The 17,908-nt window shown below is 42.2% G+C and overlaps 1 protein-coding gene across 2 annotated transcripts in view; it reads left to right on the top strand.

The window, feature by feature from the left end:
- Positions 1–13,981, top strand: part of nhlrc2 (NHL repeat containing 2) — a 36,677-nt gene extending 22,696 nt beyond the window's left edge. For both annotated transcript variants that reach the window (XM_060939930.1, XM_060939931.1), the window contains exons 7-11: positions 253–484; positions 6,780–6,902; positions 7,034–7,243; positions 7,361–7,574; positions 12,359–13,981. In XM_060939930.1, coding sequence (XP_060795913.1) covers positions 253–484; positions 6,780–6,902; positions 7,034–7,243; positions 7,361–7,574; positions 12,359–12,615 — 1,036 coding nt within the window. In that variant the 3' untranslated portion in view covers positions 12,616–13,981. The remainder of the gene's footprint in view (positions 1–252; positions 485–6,779; positions 6,903–7,033; positions 7,244–7,360; positions 7,575–12,358) is intronic.
- The last annotated feature ends 3,927 nt before the right edge of the window (positions 13,982–17,908 follow it).

Raw genomic sequence — 17,908 nt, 5'->3', positions numbered from 1 at the left:
TCATATATGGTAACCGAGATCACGTCATTCTTTAATAGCTGTATAACACGCAGGCATTAACGTCAGAGAAACTGAACATGGACAATTAGTTGCTCTAAATTTCATATCCATTATTTTATCCTATGGCTGTGCAAACTTTCACGCTTGACACATCTTTGAATGTTTCCAAAATATGACAAGTTAATTTTTTGTGCATGCACCGTCATAAAACGCTGATACTAATCTCTTATTTTCCTCACGATGTGATTGCAGTGAATATAAAAAGGGCGAGTGTGTGCGCTTTGCAGGCAGTGGGAATGAGGAGAACAGGAATAACGCGTACCCTCATAAAGCTGGCCTGGCTCAGCCGTCAGGTCTGACCTGTGCTCCTGAAGAGCCATGGAACTGCCTGTTCATCGCCGACAGCGAGAGCAGCACCATCCGCAGTCTTTCTCTGAGCGACGGAGCTGTCAAACATGTAGTCGGAGGGGAGAGGGACCCCCTGGTGAGATTTATTTTCAGCTTTCAAAGCATCTCTGTATGATTCACTAAAACGTGCTTGGTATAGTTTGTGTGTCTTGATAAAATTCACAATGGAACAATATCAAGAGCCTGCAGTGCTGCCGCTGCAAAGGTAAAGATCATGTCTGTGATCATTTAAAGACATGTTCCACTGCAGTGTAGCTTACACTCTAGGATTGAACATAATTATAAAAAGGGATTGAAGTTTTGCTGGGGGCTGCTGAGCAGGGTGGTCAGATGAGAGTAGTGTGATCCTTTCTAGATTCTAATCAACATTGGGTTTGGTGTGTTTTTTGTTTTTTTGTGCTCTGTCCTGTAGCACTTTGTGTTTGGCACTCAAAGGGGGGAAAAAAGGCCCACTTGTTCCCACTAATACAGAGGCAGGTTTTTTTTTTTTTAAAGACCGCGATATCCACAAGATAAAGATTTACATTTTTGTGGCTTCTTGGGTTAATCAAAGTATTGTAACATGCTGTGTTAAATTTTGACAGGCGGGAATGCAAATTTTCCGGAGTGCTCTGTACCACAAAGACATGTTTGTTTAATAAATGAGATCAAGAGCAATCATGATCATGTGCTAAGCAGAGACAACCTAGTGGAGAAAGAACTTTATTTCAATTCCATTCCAACATGAAGACGTTTTCAGCTCTGTGTAATTTCCATCTCACAGTTTGTGTGTTCCTGAGAATTATGCTGCGTTCATGTGCTATGGGAAGATGATATTTTCCAGTTGGGAAGTGGTATTTACCAGTGTGTTGTGTTCACATGCTTTTGTTGTTGTTGACAAATTAAAGATGGTGGACCAGATTCAGAATCAGGCCTGTTATTTGGCTAAAACAATTATAGATTGCCTTGTTCATCAGCTGCAGCAGGAATATGAGTTATCAAAAGTCAAAAGGTAAATAATGCTGAATATTTCCTGATCATGACAAGTAGACATTTTCTTAACACATTGAATGCCACGCAGTTTTTGGAAATTTGGCTGTAGCCACAATGAGAGTAGCCAGTATCTAGATCATTGTTGGCGTTCTTTGGACAGCCACAGAATATTTTGTATTAGGATATAATATACATATTATAATAATATAATATACATAACATGACTCGTTTAAAAGGTGAGAGTCAGCTTTCCGTAGGTGAAAACCACTTCTTTCTTGGTTCATAAGCTAGTCTTGTACCGCTCGCCACCATGTTGAAAAGGTTAAAGTTCATCTCATCTCGGCAACTCGTATATCAAAATTTTCTACGAGTTGCCCAGTGGAAAATACCACAAGAGGGGGCGTTCATGTGTGCTTTCCATGTCGGCGTTTGGTATTTACCATAATTCCCATAGCACATGAACGCACCATTAGAATGGATGTGATTGCTCTGTTTGCTAGTTAGATTTGAGTGTAACCTTCCCTGCCTTGTTAGAGGACTTGATTGGCAAATTAGGTGGTGTTTACATTAGACCGTATCAGCGGATCATCAGATCAACGTTTTTAAAACTATTCGCGTGCACACAGCAACGCCAATACACGATTCGCGTGCACACAGCAACGCCAATACACGGATACGCTCGGCTCCGCAGGCATCCTGTGCTCCAAATCACTCTGCCCTGAACAGCGAGTGCCCTCTGGAGGGTGCGCACTCCGGCCCTGCGCAGCTCACAGAGCGCGCGAGTGAAGCGCACGAGCAGTGATTCGGGACAAATAGCAGGAAGTGAAAGTCCGCGCCGTTTTTCAGCAGTCGCGTCACATGACCAACGTGGCATGACCAGCGCCAGCGAATCAGGAAGGTGGATGTCACAGTGACGTTGTCCAATGACGACGTCAGCTAGAGCTCAGCACAGCGTATCCTCGTTCCTCAATGTTTACACAGCACCGGATCAGATACGTAATGGATTGAATACGTGGGCCCTGGCGGATTCAAGTTGTTCTGCCTGTGGAGTCGTTTCCCGGCGTTTTAACGTGAACGGACAGTGCATCCGCGACGAAAACAAGACGGATACGGTCTAATGTAAACACCACCTTAGACACAACTACTAACTGTGAGGTGACAGAACAAGCTTGTTTCTAATTTAGCTTTTGCAAACCCACGCTGCAACATGAACTTAACGGCCCATGTTTGTCATGAGTGCTTGAAATGATGTATGACTAAATCTGCATGCGACTCAAACTGTCTCAATGGAAAAAAAAAAATTGGGCAGTGATTCAAGCACAAATAATGAAATTCAGCTGCATGGAAACATGCTCCTGTTCACTAGTCCCTTATTTGCATGTCATATCCATACAGCTCACACCAGTGTACCCTTATATGCATCTTATTTACATGAAACATATCCTAATTTATGCAGTTGTTGCAAGAGTGAGCCAATAAAAGGAAAGCATTCAGTAGGCCAACCAGATCTAAGGAAAGAAAGAGTCCTCCAAAACAGAGGGGGGAATTTTAATTTCAGTGAAGTTGTTAGAGGTAATTTAGTTCAAGGTTGCTGCAAATAAAAACACGATTATGGAAGAAACTCCTTTTTTTTTTAAATGAAGCCATTCATGGTTATAATCAGGTAAACCAGCTCTATTTATATCTAGGGATTTTATTATATATTATAGATAGAAAAGATTTATATGAAGTCAAGTTTCCATCCAAAACAAGTAAACGTTTTTATTTCATATATAATGAAACATGGGCGGCACGGTGGTGTAGTGGTTAGCGCTGTCACCTCACAGCAAGAAGGTCCGGGTTCGAGCCCCGTGGCCGGCGAGGGCCTTTCTGTGCGGAGTTTGCATGTTCTCCCTGTGTCTGCGTGGGTTTCCTCCGGGTGCTCCGGTTTCCCCCACAGTCCAAAGACATGCAGGTTAGGTTAACTGGTGATTCTAAATTGAGCGTAGGTGTGAATGTGAGTGTGAATGGTTGTCTGTGTCTATGTGTCAGCCCTGTGATGACCTGGCGACTTGTCCAGGGTGTACCCCGCCTTTCGCCCGTAGTCAGCTGGGATAGGCTCCAGCTAGCCTGGGCCCGCCCATCCTAAGTGTGATGCAACAAGGGGGGCTGTTGCGAACTTAGTCTGGCAAGGCAAGCTATCTCCAGCTCTTCCAAGCTCCCGAAAAATCGGGAGCCAATCAACTTTGAGCATCTCCAACGGCCCTGGGTAGAGGCGTGTTCAAGGCAGTGACGTAGTAGAACTGCGACCGGAAGCCATAGATTGTTTACAGAATCTATGCTGGAAGCGCTTCATTCACTAGAAACATTACGAACATGGAGCAGCGGCAAGCCTTTGACACAGCGGTAGATGCAGTATTGAAAGCATTCAACGGGAAGTTCTCATTGAAAACAGAGCAAAGAGCAGCCCTGGAGGTATTTATCTTCTTCCTGTTACTCAAGCAGTTTCCGTCGTGTCACATACGTCAGAGGAAAGAGTGATGTGATTGGTTTAAGCTTCGTCACAGCCTTTTCTGGCTTCGACCAGTAGCAAACAGGCATTTCAGGGAGGCGGGTCAACCACGCGCTTTGGGAAACGGTTGGGCTTAATATCTTTTCCAGACCAATGCTCGCAGAGCTTTGAAGTTGCGTTAGCCAGACTAGGCTCTAGCTTACCTGTGACCCTGTAGAAGGATAAAGCGGCTAGAGATGATGAGATGAGATGAGATAATGAAACATTTGAAAGAAATTTATACAAGAAAAAAAAAAAGAGTACCAAAATGTACAAAATTTTAAATATGAAATAATAACTTCCAAAAATACCTCCGTGTGTGACTGTTTCCTCCGCATTCAGGTCACTGCTTTGTCGCGCCTCTTTTATGCAAATAGTCCCATTACTCAACTGAAAGACGAATGAGCTGATAAAGATTGAGATATAAATGCAGAAGTAGTTTTGGCCTGACAAACTAATGCCGCTTTTCCACTACAAACGCGGCTGAGCCGTGCCGTGCCGAGTCGAGCTGAGTCGAGCTGAGCGGGGCTGTTGGAGTTGCATTTCGACTACAACCGCGCTGAACCGTGCTGGCTGGAAGTGGGTGGACACATTGGGTGGAGTTAGCGAAAGTGGGTGGACGTCACGTGATGTCGTTAAGCAGCGCAAACAGTGACATCAGTGACAGTGGCGGAACAAGTCAGAGCCGGGCCGGGGGCGGGGCAAATGACCGGGCCCTTTATTAAAGCTTATCATAACATCATTTTAGGCTACAAAAACGAAGTCCTTCAAACGAACATGTAACTCAGAAACAAAAAACATTAGGATACTGTACATGGCTCATAATAAAACATCAATAGCCTATACTGCGCACATTATTTGAAGGGCATACGAATGAGCGCTCAGAGGTTGCAACGGTGACAGGAAGAGTCAGAAATAAAAGGAGGGCGGTGCAAACCTCACTGAATGCACTGTGTTTACCAATTTCAACACTACAGGGTGCAACTATGTTATTTTGTACATTAAGTCCTTCAAACGAACATGTAACTCAAACAAAAAAACATTAGGCGACATACTGTACATGGCTCATAATAAAACATCAATAGCCTACTGCGCGCATTATTTGAAGGGCATACGACGAGCCTTGCGCTCCGCGAACTCGTCCACGATGCTCTGTATGTCACTGTACTAGGCTACAAAAACGAAGTCCTTCAAACGAACATGTAACTCAGAAACAAAAAACATTAGGATACTGTACATGGCTCATAATAAAACATCAATAGCCTATACTGCGCACATTATTTGAAGGGCATACGAATGAGCGCTCAGAGGTTGCAACGGTGACAGGAAGAGCCATGTACAGTATCCTAGTGGTCTTTTAAGCGGTAGTCTCACGACCCGAATAGTAAACAATAAACATGGAGGACATGGAGTCGTTAGTGTTGCTGGTCTTGGTGCTGTGGCTTGTTGTCACCGACAACGCGGACAGATACTGGCAAGAGCGTATAGATGAGGCGAGGCGCATAAGGCTTCAGAAATTCTCGTAATTCGTAATTATTCTCCTTCCGGGTTTGCGGTGTTTACAGATCCCAGCGTGCTCGCGGGGCGTGTGTGGGCATGTGAGGACACTCCTCCTCACCAATCAGTGCACAGGGGAGTGTCTGCTCACGCCCCCAACCTCACTCGGCACGGCTTGGCTCGCTTCAGCCCCACTCCAAAACCGTGCGAGTTTTAGGGGCTAAGCAGGGCTGAAGCGAGCTGAGTCGTGCTGGTTTTTGGTAGTCGAAACGCGAGCCGTGTCGGGCTGAAGCGAGCTGAAGTGAGCTGAAAAAGGGTAGTGGAAAAGGGCCATAACAGGCCAAGTGTATTGAAAACTACACAGTGTAAATTTTTTAAAATTTGGCCCTTTTTGGTAGAAAAATGTTTATTGCAGAAGAACATTTCTTAACGTGGGCTGTGTCCCAAACTGCACAATGCACACTAAATATCATGCCTAAATAATAATAATAACGCAAATACTGTAGTGACTATCATACTATTTAGAAGTTAAGGATGCAACCCAAGTATGTGTAACTTGCCGCAAATAAACGCCTTAATTATTCAAGTCATCGTCGTCACTGCTGAACCTGAACCGGGCTTGAGGCGAACCGTGTTTGATTGACTTGGGCAGAATTGCAGCAGTAGGGCGGCCAGTTCCTTTCTGCACACTCTCATTCACATCTATGGGCAATTTAGAGTAGCCAGTTAACCTGACTGCATGTGTTTGGACTGTGGGGGAAACCGGAGACACGGGGAGAACATGCAAACTCCACACAGAAAGGCCCCTGTTGGCCACTGGGCTCGAACCCATAACCTTCTTGCTGTGAGACGACAGTGCTAACCACTGCACCAACAAGAAAAAAGAAAAAAAACAAGAAAAAAAGCTAAAACTCCTCCATCAGTCCTGAATCTTTTGCTTCTTGAAAGCGAGAGAGAGAGACACATTGCTATGGGACACTTTCTCTCTCACTCACTCTTGATTAGCTGTGGCTCCTCCCAGTCACTGTGTAGCCGGGTTTCTTTTGTGTCTGAAGTTAGTTATGCTAACGTTTGATATATCTGAACTGGAGTAGGATGGATGTGTATAATTTTGATCCAGCACCCCTGACACAGCACTGATTGTGAATTGCTATGACAGGATTGTCAGAGTGACTCACAGCAGCTCAGGAACATTATTATAATTTTTTTTCTCTCTCTCCTGACGCAATTGTGGGTTGTTGTTTTTTTTTTCCACATTTAATGAAAGAAAAAAAATCCTGTGCACTGTAGCTTTATAGATCTAGTAAGCTGAAGGACAGCAGCACAGCCCACCAGTCTCAACTGTGTTTGCATTTTCTCTTTGTTTTAACAGAATCTCTTTGCGTTTGGAGATGTGGATGGAAAGGGGGTGGATGCTAAGCTCCAGCACCCTTTAGGAGTGGCCTGGGATGCCAGTAACAGCCTGCTCTATGTGGCAGACTCCTACAACCACAAGGTGTTTTGTTTGTTTTTATCAAAAGGATATCTTTTTCATTTCTGTAACTTTTTAGTGGAATAAGTGCTCACTGGATTTGTTCAGCTTGCAGTGACTAGACATGCATATTAAAGCATGACTTTCCATTCCAGATCAAAGTTGTGAACCCTAAAACTAAGCAGTGCAGGGTGCTGGCAGGCACTGGGGAAGCAAATGACACATTTGGCCCGAGCTTCGCAGAGGCTAGTTTCAATGAGCCTGGGGGTCTGTGTGTGGCCGAGGGGGGCACACTGCTCTACATAGCAGACACCAACAACCATCGCATCAAAGTGCTGGACTTAAAGACCGAAACGGTGTCCATGGTCAGTGTGTGTTTGTCTGTAATCTCAAATCACTGATGGTTATGCCACTTAATGTCCTCCTATAAACACAGAATCCCTAACCCTATTCTTCTTTCTACCTCCATTTTATTCCTTCAGTTCCCCATTTCAGTGGTAGAAGTTGATTCGTCCTTTGCAACCACTGCTGCCGTTGTAAAGGCTCCCAAGCTCCCGAAGTCAGCTCCAGTGCTCAGCATGACTACACTGCCTGTGTCAGCAGGGCAGGTTATTGATATCCACCTCAGCCTGACTCTACCTGGTGGAACCAAACTGACCAAGGATGCCCCCAGCTTCTGGAGTCTCTCTGCTGAAGGTACTGAATTGATGACTAAGTTAGCAGATATCAAAATCGTATACACTTACGAGCCACTTTAATAGGACACCATTACACCTGCTCATTCCTGTAGTTCTCCAATCAGCCGTCAGTATGGCAGCAGTGCAGTGCATTGTCACATCATACAGATACAGATCAAGAGCTTCAGTTAAAAGTAGACGGCCTTTCGATTTCATAAAATTGGTGAAATTTGGTTTCTTCTGAAATTTGGTCATTGTGATGCATGTTTATTTCTGTAATTCATCTCATCTCATCATCTCTAGCCGCTTTATCCTGTTCTACAGGGTCGCAGGCAAGCTGGAGCCTATCCCAGCTGACTACGGGTGAAAGGCGGGGTACACCCTGGACAAGTCGCCAGGTCATCACAGGGCTGACACATAGACACAGACAACCATTCACACTCACATTCACACCTACGGTCAATTTAGAGTCACCAGTTAACCTAACCTGCATGTCTTTGGACTGTGGGGGAAACCGGAGCACCTGGAGGAAACCCACGCGGACACGGAGAACACGCAAACTCCGTACAGAAAGTCCCTCGCCGGCCACGGGGCTCGAACCCAGGACCTTCTTGCTGTGAGGCGACAGCGCTAACCACTACACCTCCGTGCCGCCCTATTTCTGTAATTATCTAAAAAAAAAAAAAACCAGGCCATTCTGTGGCTGCGAAGTTATTTAATTTGAGGGGATTCCCTAGCAAATAATGTGCATGAAATCACTCACTTTGCGCAGTCAGGCAGACAGAGGAAGTCCAGTGTGTGCATGCTCAGGTTTACCACCTTCTTCTGTTGGGTTTTCCATCATGCGGCATCCAGTGTTGCATTACTGCCATCTACAGGTTTACCTTTGACTGACTGTGCACTGACAGTTACATCATTTTGTCGCTAAAACGAACAGCTGATCACACCAAGGTGCTCACTGAACACCGATATTTATTAGTTTGGTCCTGCGTTTCCTTTCCTTCGTAACATAACATCTTCTCACTTTCTGTTACTGTAGTCGGTCTGTCACGTTTCATTCGCACACTCACATCTGCCATTGTTCTTTCCTGTTTCAAATTTGTATCCCACAATGCCTTGCGTGAACGGGGAAAGCCCACCACGTGATTCATGATGTAGTATCTTGAATTGGGTCATGGTGAAGCAGGAAAAACTAGTGGAGAATTTAGGGCCACATGACCCTAAATTAATTAATCAGTCGTTCTATTAAAGGAGAATTGAAGTCATTTTTAAACTTGCTTTATTTCTTAATTAACGTGTTATTCAATTACGTTTTCGATTTTAGTAACCTTATATCGTGACTCGTATTGGCAACTAATTGCAGTTAAATATTATACTTATCGGCCTATTCGGGTTTTAGCCATGTTGAATTTAGTTTGTTTGGTCCACGGCAGGTGTCCCTTATCTGCGTGATCTTCACGAGACTTGTGCGAGACTTCGAAACGTGAAGTGTTAGCCAGGTGTCAGATATGTAATATTGGATCATTTTCCTCAATAAATAAATGACCAAGTATAATATTTTTGTCTCATTTGTTTAACTGGGTTCTCTTTATCTACTTTTAGGACTTGTGTGAAAATCTGATGATGTTTTAGGTCATATTTATGCAGAAATATAGAAAATTCTAAAGGGTTCACTAACTTTCAAGCACCACTGTACATGCAGTTGTGTTAAACAACTTCAAACATAGCACCTTTGGTGTCACAGCATGCAGCTTTTAGGTGAGCAAAAGTATAGGATCAGATAGTCAATTAAAGTAAATAAGACTTAATGTTTGGTTGCATATCTGCCGCTTGTAATAACTGCACCAGTTGTTTGTTTTGAGGGGTTTCTCTCTTCAGGAGGTGAAATGCTGTTCAACTGGGTTACGGTCTGGTGATTGACTGGCCAGTCTAAAACTTTCTATTTTATCTCCCTGATGTGTTCCATTTTATCCCTCCTTTGTTGTGTTGGCTGTGTGTTTTAGGTCGTTGTTTTGCTGTATGATGAAGCACCTCCCAGTTTAGATTGGATGCATTTCTCTGTAAATTGGCAGGCAGAATGTTTCTGTAGACTTCTGAATTCATTCTGCTGCTACCATCATGAGTTACATCATTAATAAAGATTAGGGAGCCCGTCTCAGAAGCAGCCATACAAGCCCACGCCATGGCACTACCTCGACTGTGCTTGACTGATTTAGCTTGTATGTTTTGGATCATGATCAGATCCTTTCTTTCTCCACACTTTGGCCTTTCCACCACTTTGGTAGAGATTAATCTTGGTTCCAGAACTTTTGTGGCGCTTCTCTGTATTTCTTTTGTGAATTCCTGTCTGGCCTCCTGATTCTTACTGCTGATGAGTGGTTTACATCTTGTGGTATGACCTCTACTTCTGCTCTCAGTCTTTTTTTTTTTTTTCCTCTTTTCAAACTGTGGGTTGTGATACCTTCACTCCTGCCCTGTGGAAGTTGTTGTCACTGACTGTTGTTTTGGGCTTTTCTTCACAGCTCTCACAATGTTTGTCATCAACTGCTTCTTGTTGTTTCCTTAGCCGACCTGTTCGATGTCTGGTTGTTAGTACACCAGTGGTTGTTGTATTTGCTATGCCCAGTGCTTGTGCAATGGTGTTGATGGGGTCCCCCCCAGCTTCAGAATAGCTTGCTTTTCTCTCGTAGACAGTTCTTGGGTCGTCTTATTGGTTTATTCCTTTTTTTTTCTTTTTCTTTTAAATTCTTTTTGTCTTCACAAGTGAAACACAGTTCTCAAACCAGTAGTAGACATCCAGCGCTATCGATTATTTAACCCTTTCACCACTGCCTAATTTTTCCATAAGTGGTTTCTCTACTACAATGAGACCGGAATAGTGGTCTGCAATAGTGAAAGGGTTGAACAATCAATCAAACAGCGCACACCTACACAACAAGAAACATGGGCCAGTCACGTGTTCCAATACTTTTGATCACTGGAAGAATGGAGGAGGGTGGTGGTTCAAACAAAAAGGTTCCATGTTCTAAGTTGTTTAACACATCTAGAGCTAAATATCAGGAAATAAAACTGAAATTATGATCTGTTGTCTCATTCATCTTTGCTATATAGCAGAAGCAAAATAATTGGCCTTACTGGTCCAGTACGAGCAAGGACGGGACTGGTATACGTTTGATTTTTAGGCAATTTTTAATCCGGTTTTTAATTTTTTTCTATATGTGAATGAATCCACTGACAACATCTCTCTCTTTCACTCACACACACATACTGCATAATCCAGGCTCATTTGCATGAAGCAAAGGTGTGCATTAAACCAAAGCTGATGTTAGCTTGCTTCTGCTCACCATACAGAGAGATACAGATGCTTCTCCTGAACGGACATATGAGGGAATGTGAATTGAGACGAAATGCTTGACTTTACTGTCTCACAATGGGACATTTTTCTTGTCCTTTACAGTCATCTGCTTTAATCAGTATTAACTCAAGAAGAGCAGGCCTCGCTGATTAAAACCCTGTGTCCTCCACCAGCTTAGAAGCTGACTGTCATGCTAAAAGCATTTGTGGTGGGGTTTTTTTTCCCCTCTTTAAAAATCATCACTGGTATTATTGATGAGGAAGGTTGTAAAGTATTTTATTTTGCAGTAAAATAAACAATTTCCTCAGCTGTAAATTTATATTTGGTACATTTGTTATTGCAGCCTTGGTCTTTAAATTGCACTTTAAGTGTGAACTGTAAAAAAGATCCCTGTAGACATCCTGTTCATAGGATTTTTTTTTTTCTTTGTAGTAAATGTATCCTTGAGATACTGGATGGTGTTGGATTGAGGCATTGGTATAAGAGACTGTTTGTTGGAGTGCTTTGTTCACACATTTCCACCAGGCTGCAGGGACCAGCCGGCCACACTGGGACCTCGTCCAAGGAAAAATTCACAATTCCCCTGCGATTCAGAACACACAAGCACATAGTCGCTAGATCTCCCACTCCCTCTTCATATTCTCTCTCTCTCTCTCTCTCTCTCTCTCTCTCTCTCACACACACATTGTCACAATGACAAAGAATGAATCAGTGCAACCATCAAAGCAATATAGAGCTAAGCCTAGCTGTTTTTAATTGAAGTCCTTCGGTTTCATTCACTATACAAATGTGTTTAATTAGAGTACGTGTAATTTTACTTGTTTACAATGATTGCCTTACTCAGGTGGCCGTAGTTGGAATGGCAAAGGGCCCCTGAGGACTGACATTAGTGAGGGTGTGTAATGAGTTTTGTGCCTGCAGGTCTCTGTGTTTTTTATGTGATGTAATTAAACAGGTCTACTTGGTGTTAGAAATACGAAGTGCAGCTTTCCTATACTTTTCATTGTGCATGTCTAAAAGCATGGCGCAAAAATCAGTAGTGTGTGTGTGTTTCATTTGGCTTGCATATCTTTGGATGCTTTCCTTATTCAGTTTGACGCTTGTCTTACTAGCATGCCAATAGTTCAAGGATGTTTTTTATGTACACACACACACACACACACAGAGAGAGATGGGGTGGAGGAATATAGGCATAGAACTAACCTCTCTTTGGTCAAATCACAACAGTTTATAAAATAAATATAAATGTGAGAACAGATGAATTCCTGAAGTGATAGCATGGCTATGTGCATGCTGAGAGACTTCACCAGCTGAGAGAAATATTCTACTGCGTGCACACACGCCCTACACTCCGAGTAGGCTGTCTTTTAAAAGAATCGTCAGGCAGTAATTTTAGGATAATTGCTGTTGATTTGCAGCTGAGTTCAGTGTGTTCCTGTCCTCTCCAGGTAATGACTGGTTACTGCAAGGACACGCTGTGACAGGAAGCATTGCTGATCTCTCCCAGCCTCTCTCCATCACCTGTGCGATCCCTCTTCAGCCACAGACTCCTGATCTCACACTGACCCTCAATGCCTGGGTCTACTGTTGCCTGTCAGAGGAAGGAGCCTGCATGATGAAGGCTGTTTCATTCATACAGCCTTTGCACATTGACTCCACTCAGAAAGAAGGCACTGTAGCTGTGACGTTAGCACACGTTTTCTGAATCTCTCTCTCTCTCATGAACATTGGCACCACTTGTAGTGAACAAATACTGTTACACATGCAAATGCTTACATAAAAGCTTACATGTTTACACCCAGCTTACATGAATACTGTAATAAATTAACAATGCTGGTGCTTGTCCCCCTGAAACATATGACTACAGTAACAGTTACAAAGGTTATATAATTAGTAGCTCCAGAACAAAGTGCCTTCTCTCTCTCTCTCTCTCTCTCTCTCTCAGAAGCGCATATTCTCTAACTGCTTTGGTCCTCAAGGCCGTAGGCAGTCAAATCTGTTGTTCTCCACATATCTGATGTGGCTTATCTTTTCAGCAGGAAAAACAATTTCTACCAGCATTTATTTTTCAGAAAATGATTGCATGTCTAAAACAGACAAATCTGAAAAGATCACCAAGCTGTTTGGAGCATGCCCCTGTGTTCCCAGTAGTACAGTTTTTGCAAGTTTATTTTATATAAACGTCACCTATTTAACCCAATGTACTGATGATATAAAAATGCCAGTACATGCTGATCCTTTTTTTTTTTTTTTTAAATCAGAGTCCACTTAAATGTAGTTTTGAACTCAACATTATTAGTCATCTTCATTTGTAATTAGAACCATTTAAACAGTCATAAACTGGAAATTAAGCTGCCTTTTAGTGTTTTTTTTTCTTTTTCTTTTTTAAACCCAGTACAAGGCATAAGTGCATTTGTGACTAGATAGAACTCGACACCAACAGCATCGATGGGGATGCCTCTGCTTGGTAGACTACACGCCTTAAGTTGTGATTTGGGGGTGGACATTTGACCTCCCAGTAATCTTGACCTGTGACCTTTTAACCTCAAAATCTAATCAGTTCATGTTTGTCCCAAAGCGCACAAATGGTGAAAGTTTGGTGAAATTCCTTTCATTAGCCTTTGAGATATCATGTTCACAAGGTTTCGGGACGGACAACCCGAAAACATAATGCCTCCTGCACCTTAAGGTGGCGGAGGCATCAAAAAAAAAGGCACCACAGTATAAAATGTGTGAAATATAAGGTATAAACGTGTATTTAAATTTGCGTAAACTAAGTAAGTTAATAAAATAAACGGCATTAAGTTTCACATGAATGTTGATAGTTCACGATTTAATCCATGCATCATGTTTTTTTGAGTGTGTGTATATGGCTTTTAATCCAGATTCAAGTTTGGTTTCCTCATGGCAATAGAAAAACAAGTCAGTGTGACTAACTGGACCTTTGCATCACTTGAATTTAGTTTGTTTTCTCATTCTCCTTCAAAGGCAGCTGTTTTTCCACACGGCATCTAAATTCTGCACTTTAACTCACTGAAAGAAGTAATATAATAAACGTTATTTTACCAGTTTGTAAGTTTTCAGTATTTCTGCATCTATTCTGCCTGCATCTGTTGTGTCTTCTCTTTTTATGCATGCTGCTCAAAACAAAATTGCCTAGCATCTTAAGCATAAATCTCTAAGACATTATGTCCTACAATAATTTAGTACAAATGCACCTTGTATGACATTAGGAAGAGGACACGCTGACTTATAACTTGAGTGTAGCAGAGATTATGGAGCACATTCATTAATTATTGAAAGCCTATAATTCCGACCACTTACGTGTCTTTACAAAGCTGAAAATAGCCATGTGATTTTCATTTTTTAAAGGCAGAGTATACACGATTAAATTTTTAAACATAATGTAATATTTCTTGATGTATTATTATGGGTTTCAAATTACAGCTATAGGCTTAGACATCTGTAAAAATGTTTAGTGTGTCAGTTTTCCCCCCTACGTTTTCCGTGTTAATTTCCAGGTTATTAAAATATAACCGTAGTTATATTCTCAAGGGTTTCTGTGGATCAGAATGCATAACGCAAGGGTTTCTGTGGATTTTCGTAGCTTCCTAAAAGTTCTACCTGCAAGTCTTTCTGAAAGGAGACCTCGGTGTCAGTTTTCTACATCAAGGCTTTAAGGGTTGCCCAAGAGGAACAAGTCAAAGAACCCTTAAGGGTTCTGGATTTAAACTTTACCTTTTTTTTGTTCATGTTTACAGATGTAGCATTTAAAAATCACAGTGATCAAATCAGATCAACAGTGCAGCAGAGATTTAAAGTTCCTTAAGTATTCTCAACACAAAATGATTTTCTTTTAAGTTTTATTGATGTAATTAAGATCTGTTAAGTCCATATTATTTCTAGTTTACCAAGGAAGAACATAAGTTTGCTAAGAACTTCGCTAACCCCACCACGTATCATGTTATCAAACGCAATATAGACTCATTGTGCACCTGGTTAGGAACACCTACTCATTAATGCAATTATCTCATCATCCAATCACATAGCAGCAATGCAAAAACTCATGCAGGTAAGGGCTAGCAGCTTTGGACAATGCTGACCTCAACTGTCAGAATGGAGAAATGTGATCATGGTGATTTTGACCATGACATGATTGTTCGTGGCAGACAGGCAGGTTTGAGTATTTTTATAACTGCTGATCTCTTGGGATTTTCACACAACAGTTTCTAGAGTTTACTTGGAATGGTGCAATAAAGAACAAATATTCAGTAAGCAACAGTTCTGCTGACAGAAACACCTTATTGCTGAGAGAGGAGGTCAATGGGTAAACTGGTTCAAGCTGACAGAAAGGCTACAGTAACTCCGATAACCACTCTGTACAAGTGTGGTGAGCAGAAAAGTATCCCAGAAGCCACAGCACATCAAAACTTGAGGTGGATGGGCTACAGCTGCAGAAGACCACATCGAGTTCCATTTCTGTCAGCCATGAACAGAAAGCTGAGCTGCAGTGGACACAGGCTCACTAAAACTGGACAGTTGAAGACTGCAAAAACATAGCCTGGTCTGAAGAACCTTCATTTCTGCTGAGGCGCACAGATGGTGGGGTCAGAATTTGGTGCCAACAGCATGAACCTCTGGACCCAACTTGCCTTGTGTCAATAGTCCAGGATGGCGGGGGTGGTGTGGGGAATGTTGTCTTGGCACAATTTGGGCCTGTCAGTACCAATCCATCATCGCCTTAATGCCATAGACTACTGAGTATTGTTGTTGACCATGTGTATATCTTTATGGCCACAATTTGCTATCTTCTAATGGCTAATTCCAGCATGATAATGCACCAAGTCACAAAGCACAAGTCGTCTTAAACTGGTTTCATGAATATGACAATGTGTTCTTCAGTGGCTTTCACAGTCACCAGATCTGAATCTAATAGAACACACTTGTGATGTGGTAGAAAAGGAGATTTGCAGCATGAAAGTGCACCTGAAAAATCTGCAGGAGCTGCATAATGCAATCATGTCAGCATGGACCAGAATCTCAATGGAATGTTTCCAACATCTTGTGGACTCCATGCCATGAAGAATTGAGGCTGTTCTGAGAGCAAAGGGAGGCCCTACCCAGTATTGGTATAGTGTTCCTAATAAAGTGTTCCATGTATTAATCTGTTACTGTGGCTCAAAGGCATCATATGATTAAAACACCCACTGAAACAACATGCAGAGCATAAGGAATAAATGCATCACGTTTTTAGGATTATTTTACAGGCAATCTGTGAGGAGTTGGATTTAAAAAAAAGATCTTTAAAACAAAGTACATAAATATATCCTTTCATGCTGAGCTTTGTTGATTTGTGTTTATATCAGCCATAAAGCGATTTAAACCACTGACAGGTCAAGTGAATTATAATTACATTAAATTAATGGCATTTAGCAGACACTGTTATCCAAAGCGACGTACAACATACCCAGAGCAGCCTCGGGAGCAGTTAAGGGTTAGGTGCCTTGCTCAAGCACACTTCAGCCAGTCCTGCTGGTTCAGGGAATTGAACCAATGACCTTTTGGTCCAAAAGCTGCTTCTCAAACCATTAGGCCATGGCTTTCCCATTACAGTCTCGAATTACATTGTTGTTATAATGGCACCTGTCAAGGGGTGGGATATATTAGGCAGCAAGAGAACATCAGTTCTTGAAGTTGATGTGTTGGAAGCAGGAAAAATGGGTAAGTGTAAGGATCTGAGTGACTTTGACAAGGGCCAAATTGTGATGGCTAGATGACTGGGTCTGAGCATCTCCAAAATGGCACATCTTGTGGGGTGTTCCTGGTATGCAGTGGTTAGCACCTACCAAAAGTGGTTTAAGGAAGGACAACTAGTGAACTGATGACAGGGTTATGGGTGTCAAAGTCTCACTGATTCACATGGAGCACAAAGGCTAGCCCATATGGTCCAATCCCACAGAAGAGCTACTGTAGCACAAATTGCTGAAAAAGTTAATGCTTTCTGTTTCAGCCAGCATTAACTTATACATGGGGGTGTTTCATCACTTGAGTCCACTCTGTTGACTCTGACAGCATCCCCATGTGTCTTCCAGGACATGCATGGTTTAGTCATGCATTATTGCTGTGTCTCTTGTAGCTTCTTGCAGTCTTCTTCACATCTTCACGCTGCCCTGCAGGCTGGAGCTTAAATCTGTAAATGTGCGGCAAAACCCAGCCGGCTGTCCACTAATCACTTAGCAACTGCAATTCTGAGATGTACTGTCATGGCAAGAGGGGAAACTTGGTTGTAGTGTGTGTGTGTGTGTGTGAAGTGATTTCCAGTGTACAACACATACTGTACATTAACTGAATTGAATTGTGATGATAATGATTAAGACTTCTTTCATTAGGGAGCATGGTGGATAAGGCGCCATACCATAAATCCAGGGACCCGGGGTTCGATTCCGACCCGAGGTCATTTCCTGATCCCTCCCTGTCTCTCTCTCCCGCTCATTTCCTGTCTCTACACTGTCCTATCCAATAAAGGTGAAAAAAGCCCAAAAAATATCTTTAAAAAAAAAAAAAGACTTCTTTCATTAATTGAGATACATGATGTGTGAATTAAGAGTACTAAGCCTTTGAGCACTTCTGAGTACATTTGTCGTGTGTGTGAGAAACCTAAAAACCTAGTCTAAAATTGAACATATGGAATGTATCTCACCAATGCTATGTTCATAATAGGGTCAAGTGGCATTTTAGGAAAATTCAGGAATTGTAAACTATCACTGCATGTAAAAATTTACATAGTTCTGCTCAGAATTATTATTTTTTAGTCAATAGGGTGTATATTCAGCTATAGATAGATCACAACTCTCTTGGTGTCACGGAAAGTATTGCTGAATCTCTCCTTCAAATATTATATATTCAACCTCAGTCCTGGATGTCTAAAAGCATTATTTATTCAATTATTCACAGTGATAAGAATGGATGGTAGCCAGGAATGAGAGAAAATGGATAAA

The sequence above is a fragment of the Neoarius graeffei genome, chromosome 14 (assembly GCF_027579695.1).
Source record: "Neoarius graeffei isolate fNeoGra1 chromosome 14, fNeoGra1.pri, whole genome shotgun sequence".
Classification (NCBI taxonomy): domain Eukaryota; kingdom Metazoa; phylum Chordata; class Actinopteri; order Siluriformes; family Ariidae; genus Neoarius; species Neoarius graeffei.
This window is presented reverse-complemented; position numbering and strand designations above follow the sequence as displayed.